This window comes from Cibotium barometz, chromosome 35 (genome assembly GCF_041138505.1).
Source record: "Cibotium barometz isolate CiBa-2024 chromosome 35, ASM4113850v1, whole genome shotgun sequence".
NCBI classification, from domain to species: domain Eukaryota; kingdom Viridiplantae; phylum Streptophyta; class Polypodiopsida; order Cyatheales; family Cibotiaceae; genus Cibotium; species Cibotium barometz.
The window spans coordinates 29,217,513-29,227,548 of record NC_141080.1 but is presented as its reverse complement, the minus strand read 5'-3'; the positions used below and the strand labels follow the sequence as shown (position 1 = coordinate 29,227,548).

The following is a 10,036-nucleotide window of genomic DNA, read 5'->3' as shown; positions in this document are numbered from 1 at the left end:
TGTTGTGGTGGTAGTGCCACAGATGCTGTGACACCACCACCACGTGAGCGTCGTCCTTCGCTCTCATCTGTTGATAGCACACCCTGATAGCACACCCATAGGGTCACCTTCCACTCCCTCGGGTGCACATGACCATGACAACAGCAAGATTTACACAATTAGGGATGGGGCACCAATAATGGATAGTGCAGGGAAAGCAATGAAGACACGCATTCGATAATTGTACACTATACAGTTTCATGACTCTGTCATGACTAAATGGGATCAGCAAGACAAGGGGAAGAAAAATTATATAAACACAAAGATAAAGCAAGAGTTCCAGCCATCTGACCCTATGAATGTCGTCTCTAATGAGTGGATACAGTATACAGCTCGCATTTTGATGGGGCATCGTAGGTCAGAGGCGAGGGACGCATTTAGAGAGGGGAAGGAGAAACCTGTTTGGCTAGATGACAGGGAGTGGGCAGCCATTGCTCAGGAGCTCACCGAGACACCAGACAGGTTTCAACAACAAAGAGAGGCGGCAAGGGCAAGACTCCAAACAATAGGGGCTTCTCATCTCGGGAGTGGTGGTTACGAAACCATGCGCCATGAATTCGTAAGTGTTTGTAGCAATTTTATTTATTTAAATGTATGTATGTGGACTAAATGTTGATTTCTAAAAGTTATAATTGTTAATCGTGTGTGCAGGAGTTGGCCATGAATCGCCCACCAAGTAGGCGAGAGGAGAAGTACGCTCACAAACATGGCCTTGTGGCCTTGTTTGAGATGCTTGAAGAAGAAGGAGAGACCGTCAATTGGGAGGCATTACCATGATGTAAGATGACCTTCAAACTAATGAAATATGATCAAAACATTCTTGAGTATTAATGTTTAATTTAATTTCTTGTTTGTCGATCAGGAGAATATGCAAACGAGCACGGTTGTTTTTGTGCTCTATTGTAGACAGAATGGTGCTGTCTGTTTGCTGTTGTTGATCCTGCTCATTGCAAGCAGCTAGGCAACAGCCAGGCAAAGCAGCACTATTCTGCCCAAAAAAAAATTTCTGCTACAGCGTCGGTATATGCCCCGGTACCGACGTCGCTATATTCAGTGGTATTTTTGTCGGTATTAAGGTCGGTATAGGCGCCGGTATAGGCGCCGGTATAGGTGCCGGTATTATTACCCGACACTTATACCGACGCTGTGGTTCGGGCGCCTATACCGGCGCTTATACCGATGACGTGGCTTTTTTAGATCCCGTTAAATAGTGCCGGTACAAGCCCCGGTATTAGGCTAACATGTAGTAGTGAGAGAGAAACATTGAGAAATTATAGAAAAGAACAATATTCACTAATTACCTTACAAATTGCTTGATTCTTTGTTCACGGTAGAGGCCCCCAACCAATCAATTGGTTAAGTATGTTGATGGAGCCACTAATGGGGATTGAAGAAAGAGGGAAGCTCCAAAAACTAGTGAATTATTAAATGAATTCACAGTTCTTGGCTTAGGTGGAGTAGAGTAACGATGCATAAACACTATATATTTTTCAACAAGGGGGAGGCTTCTATTTATAGGAAAAATTGAGCTCCTAACCAAACGAACTGATTTTAGAATTTTCCAAATCAGTTTGGTCAATTTTTGACCATTTTTAGGTCAGTTAAGCTAACTTTTTGGAACTAGACTTGAATTAGGAGAGAGGAGAGATGAAATATCTCAATTTTTTATGAGTTTAAAACTCATTCAAGCATGTGAAATATGCATCTCCTTTAAAGAACTCCCCTTCCTTACATATGTGTCATAATGGAATCATTTTAATATTTCTCATAGTTTTTTACTAATAAACCTTGTACATTTTCAACTCTTCATCTTATGTGAAATATGCACCTCCTTTAAAGAACTCCCCTTCCTTACATATATGTCATAATGGAATCATTTTAGAATTGCTCATAGTTTTTTTACTAATAAACCTTCTACATTTTCAACTCTTCATCTTATGTGAGCATTTACTCATTTTTGGATACCCAAAATATCTCATATTTTTAATATTGCTCATAGTTTTTTACTAATAAACCTTGTACATTTTCAACTCTTCATCTTATGTGAGCATTTACTCATTTTTGGGTATCTTCTTTTACAAATTGGATTTATCTCCTCCCTACACATGGATTGATGCTATTGGTCCATAAGAACCTTAATTGGACCATAATCCAAAAATTTCTGAAAATCTAGACCTTTAGGCTAAGGTCCTTTATACCCATTTCTAATTAATTCCAATTGCACATTGGAGAGTTCTTTTTGAATTTCTATTTCAGGGGAACTTATTTTAATAAGATGAGATAATTTTCTATCCAAAAATATTAAAAATTTGAATATTCTCTCTCTAGAATATTTTCTCTCTCTAGGTTAAAACAGTTAGAAACAAGTCTTTTATATTTCTGAAGAGGGATTGATTATAGGGGAAGATGCTGGACATTTTGAGAGGCTGGGGAGGAATCTTACAAATTAACCATTCACCTAGGATAGAGAATGGTTGGTTTTGCTAGAGAAGAGAGGGAAATGCCTTTTTGTAATGAGGCATAATATTTTTAAAAAAGTCATAAAGCATAAAAACTATTTTAGATCATAAAATAAGTGAAAAAGAAGAATCACCAACTTACTAATGACTTTGAGAGCTTTCCTTTGGCTTGATGGTTTGAGGGTTCAACTCTTGTTTGAAACAAGAGTGGCCACCAATCTTTGGAAGAGGAAAATGTCAAAAACTAGTGAATTATTAATAAATTCATAGTTCTTGGCTTAGGAGAAGTAGAGTAACAGTGCATAAAACACTATTATTTTTCAACAAGGGGGAGGCTTCTATTTATAGGAAAAATTGAGCTCCTAACTAAACAAACTGATTCTAGAATTTTCCAAATCAGTTTGGTCAATTTTTGACCATTTTTAGGTCAGTTAAGCTAACTTTTTGGAACTAGACTTGAATTAGGAGAGAGGAGAGATAAAATATCTCAATTTTTGAAGATTTAAAACTCAATTGCACATGTGAAGTAGGTGCCTCATTAAAGGGCCTCCCCTTCCTTACATATGTGTCAAAATGGAATCATTATACCCAAAATATCTCATATTTTTAATATTACTCATAGTTTCTTACTAATAAACCTTGTACATATTCAACTCTTCATCTTATGTGAGCATTTACTCATTTTTGGATACCCAAAATATCTCATATTTTTAATATTACTCATAGTTTCTTACTAATAAACCTTGTACATATTCAACTCTTCATCTTATGTGAGCATTAACTCATTTTTGGATACCCAAAATATCTCATATTTTTTATATTACTGATAGTTTCTTACTAATAAACCTTGTACATAGTCAACTCTTCATCTTATGTGAGCATTTACTCATTTTTGGGTATCTTCTTTTACAAATTGGATTTATCTCCTCCCCACACATGGATTGATCCTATTGGCCCACAAGAACCTTAATTGGACGATAATCCAAATTTTTTTGAAAATCTAGACCCTTAGGCTAAGGTCCTTTATACCCATTTCCAATTAGTTCCAATTGCACATTGAAAAGTTCTTTTTGAATTTCTGTTTCAGGGGAATTCATTTTAATAAGATGAGATATTTTTCTATCCAAAAATATTAAAAATCTAAATATTCTCTCTCTAGAATATTTTCTCTCTCTATGTCAAAACAGGCAGAGACAAGATCTTTTATATTTCTGAAGAGGGAATTGATTACAAGGGGAAGATGCTAGGGGCAGATGCTGGACATCTTGAGAGGCTAGGGAGGAATCTTACAAGGAGGGAGTGACACCAGAGCCTATACCGTGAGCGGCTTCACTGAGGTAACACCACAACATGTTGATTGACCTAAAGTTTATACTAATCAAAATGTTTTAGAAAAAATCAATGTAGTAGAATATGAAGATCTTATGACGATTAGGAATCCAATGTTATGAACCAAGTTTTTTTTCAAGGTGGTGACACCCTTTAACCTAAAAACAAGGTTATTTCCCAAATGTTATTGTACAACCTTCCATATATACCATATCTAGTAAGGACAAGTATGTTGGAGTGGGAATATCTCATACTAATAGAAGGGGGAAGAAACTTTGTGGGAGAATGTGGCATCAATACAAAGCTCGCAAATCCTCAATTACAAGATTTCTTGAGTTTGACTGAGTCATATTTATGATTACATACAGTTACAAGCATTGCAAGAAAGAGAACCTCATGCAAACATGAGGTGGTTATTTGAAGATAGAGAGAAATGAGAACAACCCAAAGGTTGAAGATTTTTTCATACAACCTAAATGGCACAAAGATTTTCTTACAATACAAGCGTATGGGTATAATTATATATGGGCTTCTTATAATACAGGAGTATAGGTAAATTTATATATGGGATTTGCCAATGCAACGGGGGTGTATCCTCTCTTCAATGCCAATCAAAAAAGTTTCTTACAATTATATATGGGCTTTGCCAATGTAGCAGGGATGGATCCTCTCTTCAATTCCAATTAAAACGGGGTTCACCCTAGCAAAATTTGTCTCACTAAGGAAAGAAAAGACTCACGTGCATACTATAACCTCGGGGGGGTTCACTCGTATAAATATGTAAGTATCACGTGGGTTCAACAGAAGGACATTTTAAATATTTAAAACTTACAGAAATATATTTACAGAGGGGATTTATTTATTATATTTTTAAAAAAATTTACAGATTTGAATAGGAAAGGATACATTATATTCACTAAAAAATTCACAGATAAGGGACTTTTTAAATAGGCCTTGAATGCACGTGATATAGAGGATTCACATATAGTGACCCCCCCGAGGCTATAACTTTCCATTTTTGTTGGCTATTCTTATCGTTGGCTTCACTTTCATAAAGGTTTTCAATGTGTGACTACTGTGGATGCTCTTTTAGTTGATATTATAGCCATTGATGAGTTTGCACGAGAAAGGTGAGAATTTGTCTTCTAGTTACAATGTCTTCTAGTTAGTGCATGTAATAATTATCTTCACTCTATTTTTAGTATTAAAGAGTTTTTGTAGAGAAACTCTACATCTATTTACCACTACCATAGTGCACCCTCTAAGGAGATAGCTCAGCTCATTTTTGCCAATTTTCCCACTTCTATGCTTGTCCAAGGGTTCCATGTAGTGTCACAAGGTAAGATTTAGGTTACTTGTTTGAAATATTGAGAAATCACTTATAAATTAGCTTTGAGGTTTGTCACGTATCTCCTCATAAATGAATGCAATTGGTTTGATTCATTAACTGATTTCATTGTCCTCTTGAATAGAGGTTCTCAAAAAAGAGATCCCATATTGGAATGCATTCTCCATTTAATTAGTTAAGGGGACCATGGACATTTCACAAGTACATTCGCAGATGAAGAATTCCATTACTTTATGCCTTGTGGAGCACTTTGCCAAGGTATTGAAGTACACAGGTAAATCAGGCTTGCAAGTGCTATGGTGGTTACATGCATTGAGACACTCTAGACGAGACTCTAGAGGAGGTGTGTATGTCCCAATATAGTAATCTGATTCATCCAAAGGGCTCTTGTTGCAATGACATTCAAAATTGCTTTTGTGCAGGTCATTGATCTTACCATTGGCCTATTCTATCATGTAGATATGCATGTGCCTCTCACTATGATAGAGAGGCAAGTGAGAATGTGTCATTCCTCATGTTTCTAGAGCTATTAGGAACTATATCACAGAGTCACACGCACGATCCAATATTCAGTAGACTAAGGTGGATGGGGTCCTAGTCAGAGGAGGTGTGGCTCTCGTGCTTTTTTTTATTTATGTTCCTATCTAACTCATATAAAATTGAAGCTTTGTTTTCTCATCTCTCTGACTATGTAAGTGAAAATATATGCCTTTCACTATTAATGGGGTGATTTTGTAGATGGTTGCTGGCAACATTCACACACGAGGCAAATTACGTGTCATTGTTGACATATTTGTTAGATGCAGTTTGGGTGCTAATAGTTCAAAGGTGATGCATCATTGCTTATGTTTCGAGGGGGATTTTTATGCTTATAGTGAGTGCCTCTCAAAGGTAGTATGTGGTCGACCTACCTACAATCTTGGGGGGTTCAACTAAAAATATGTAAGTAAGTATACCATATGAGTTCAAATGAAGGGGTCTTTAACTCAAAAACGTAAGGTAAATTTAAAAAATACATTTACATAAGGTGTTTTTTTAAATTGATTTTGGAAAACAACCAGTAAGTACATTAAGAAAAAGGGATCATTTTAGTCATGAAAAAATCATAGGTAAGGGGTTTTTTAAATACCCCTTGAACGCACGTGATACATGGGGTTTCTTAGTAGTGCACCCCCTGAGCCTGCACTGATGTAGTTTAGACATAGATATGTACTTTTATGCTTTTGGGATACTCTTTGAGTGATTTATATATTTTACATTAATGATTTATATGCTTTACATTAATGTTTTGATTTGGACATAGCTATGTATTGGTGTAGCGTTATTTATAGGACATGTAGCATTTTGATCTATGTTTTGGTTTAGACCTAGATATGTATTGGTGCAGCCTTATTTACACAACATTCTACATTTGTGTTTTTGTGATACTCTTTTAGTGATTTATATGCTTTACATTGATGTTTTGAGTTATGGCATAGTTATAGTAGTACAACTAGTCAAGTTCACACTATGGATCTTGTATATATATTATTTTAGTAGTAGATTACTTTCCCTTATAGTATCTCCTCTTATCTTTACGTTATGGTTGTATATAAGGAAAAATTCCATATTATATAAAACGGAAAAAATCTTGCATTTTGGGAATTTTAAAATTGGTATGTTTTGCATAAATTGGGAATTTTTCACTTATTGTGGGAATTTGTACATGTGTAAAGAATGGCCATTGGGCCATTCCATACTTGCAAGAAGATAGATAGATCATGTAGGAAGGTGGTGTTGATAAACACCATAATAAGGAAGCCACATATGTCTTGTACATAAATACCTACAGACTTCATGATTGTGGATCTCACTAATAAATGAAACTCTACCTTTAATGGCAACAATTAAATGAAACAATCTTTAAATTTAAATACCAAGTCTTGTACGATGGTAGATTATAATGGTGGAAAAACAATCTCATTTGCAAATTAGGTTGTGAGAAATAGAAAATTTCAAATAAGTGAGACGGCTGCATTTTTACTATCATGCAAATTTAAAGCACAAAAGTCATAGCACCCACAAAAGTCATACTCTTCAAGGCACGCACTATCAAAGTCTTCCCTATGAGGTTGATCTACTCCACCTAGGCACATTTCTTCATGCAAATTTAAAGCACAAAAGTCATAGCACCCACAAAAGTCATAACTCTTCAAGGCACGCACTGTCAAAGTCTTCCCTACTATGAGGTTGATCTACTCCACCAAGGCACGCACTGTCAAAGTCTTCCCTATGAGGTTGATCTACTCCACCTAGGCACATTTCTTCTTGTGCTTTTTTGGCTTCCTTGACTAGTATTTTGATTCTCGTATAAGGCCCTGGTTTTCTAGGCCTCCATGACCAAATAATTGCATCCGCCTCTTCCCACATCCGAGGATCTACCTTGTTCTCCACCCAAAACCCCTTCCAATAATCAGCATAGGCCCCTACATCTGTCAAACCACCCTTTCTTGCACACGATGCCCAATACTGTATCATAATCTTCTTATAGTTTTGTGACTTCCTATCCATATCAATGTTTGATCAGCCATAGCAAGTCAAATAGGAGAAACATCTCTGTTTGGTGGGAGCAACAAGATAAACCCCTTACTGGACATCTAGCATTGGGTTAAATTCTTCCCTTGGTTTTTCTCTTTTGAGGCCCACAATAATGATCATTGTACTCCTCGTAACCTAAGAACCTTTCAGGCTCAAAGGAAGCATGTCCCGCTATTGAGAGCCTTGAGACTTTGGCCAAAAATGTGTGTACAATCTAGCCTCCGATGCTATAATTGGTTTATGAAGCTCTTGGATTACATTATACTAGTAATCTATCACAGGTCTATAATATCTTGGAACAAAAGAACCATTTCCAAGATTTTGCCAAAATCTAATATAAGGCTTTATACCTGATATCACATACTAATGCCCCTTTACATGCTCTGCCCTAGACAACAAAGGTGGATTACCTGGTGGTAACATTGGCTTACCTTCACTATCTTTCTTCCACAGTGGAATATCTCCATCTCACTAGGCCTCCAAATAAGTGTTGCTACATGCACTTTATATTACATTACTAGTGTGTCCCCGTTCATGAAGAATCAAAATTGAAGTGGCATATAGTGGCCTATAAGTGCATCTTTCCCATCACAAATGTGTCCTTCACAATGTTGCTTCTTGAAGTCAGGCACTTGAGTTAGCAAAAAAGGCACTGTTGAAGAGCTTGAGCTAGTTCTTAAGGTGTCCATAAAATGTGGTAAAGTGAAGGTATGTCTGACTCTCAATTTTTTTGAGAACATACTAAACATTGTATATATGTCCTCATGTGTGTGTCCGACCATTAAAAATCCCAATTGAATAGTTTAAAAACCCCCCCTTAGATATGAAAACAAATATCAATTCTTGTTTTCACCTACATAATTATCTAGTTGCAGTAGCAAGTTATCCTAGCAATCTGCAAAAAGCTGAAATCACATTCACACCTTGTAAATCATTTGGACCTGATGCATGTTCTCCTAGAACAGTGGTTGTTGTGGAGTTTGCATGTGCATTTTCACTCGATACCTGCTGTGGCCAATAAGCTCTAAACCATCAGTATCATAGTGGTAATCTAAATCTTCCCTTGAGCTCAAGGCATGGAGAAGCAAAACATTGCTCCTTGAAGCCCCATCTATAGCTAGATCACCGAGAGGGGGTGCTTATCCAACCACTCTAGGTTATGCAAACACAATGCAAATGATCCAATTATGAGATTAAGATCCGATGGCCATAACCCATTTAGCATAAAGTGATCATAATGCCCCTCCCCATGTCCATGAGTGATCATACCTCATGTGTGTGTCCGACCATTAAAAATCCCAATTGAACAGTTTTAAAAGCCCCCCTTGCAACTAGAAGAGATAGATATGCAAACAAATATCGATTCTTGTTTTAACCTGCATAATTATCTAGTTGCAGCGCAAGTAATCTGGTAATCTGCAAAAAGCTGAAATCACATTGACACCTTGTAAATCATTTGGACATGATGCATGTTCCCCTAGAACAATGGTTATTGTGGAGTTTACATGTGCATTCTCACTCGATACCTACTAGCCAATAAGCTCTTTACCATCAGTATCATAGTGGTAATCTAAATCTTCCCTTGAGCTCAAGGCATGGAGAAGCGAAACATTGCTCCTTGAAGCCCCATCTGTAGCTAGATCACCAAGGGGGTGCTTATCCAACCACTCTAGGTTATGCAAACACAATGCAATTGATCCAATTGTGAGATAAGGATCTGATGTCCATAACCTTTAGCATAAAGTGACCATAATTCCCCTCCCCATGTCCATGAGTGATCATACCAATCAATGCCACCTACAGAGCTGCCATGCTGAATCTGTGTCCTTTGGTACCGTTTATAGTCTAGGAATGGCCGTCTTCTTTTGATCCATCTTATCATGGATGATGCACACATATTTCTCTAGTTGTAATTCTGAAAATGCATGCCATGCATAGTGCATGTTTCTACAACTTTGTTTGCTGACTCATGTGAACTTTTATTTCCTCCTTGATCTTTGCTCTTTCCTGTAGACTTGGCTTGGCTCCCATTCTAGCCTTCAATGAACTACACAAACTGCACTTAGAGAACTCACTTGTCTTTGTTGATGCCACGTGGGGATACTCTTAATTCCATACTCTTCCAAAAGAAGACTTGGATAACTTTTTTTCATATCCCAATTGATCAAGCATTGTATTGATCTCATCTAATATGTCAACCTGCTTGTATGTTTTGGGTATCCTTAACCGAGTATCCCTTGAGCCATCTAGCATAGTTCTAATCTTGTTAGGCATCCGCTCTGAG

General features: G+C 37.0%; 1 protein-coding gene across 1 annotated transcript; it reads left to right on the top strand.

The window, feature by feature from the left end:
- Nucleotides 1-369: 369 nt before the first annotated feature.
- On the top strand, nucleotides 370-849 carry LOC147618306 (uncharacterized). The gene is made up of 2 exons (XM_086775133.1): nucleotides 370-598; nucleotides 691-849. The coding sequence occupies exons 1-2, from the start codon at nucleotides 383-385 to the stop codon at nucleotides 814-816; spliced, it is 342 nt and encodes a 113-aa protein (XP_086631259.1). The 5' UTR covers nucleotides 370-382; the 3' UTR covers nucleotides 817-849.
- The last annotated feature ends 9,187 nt before the right edge of the window (nucleotides 850-10,036 follow it).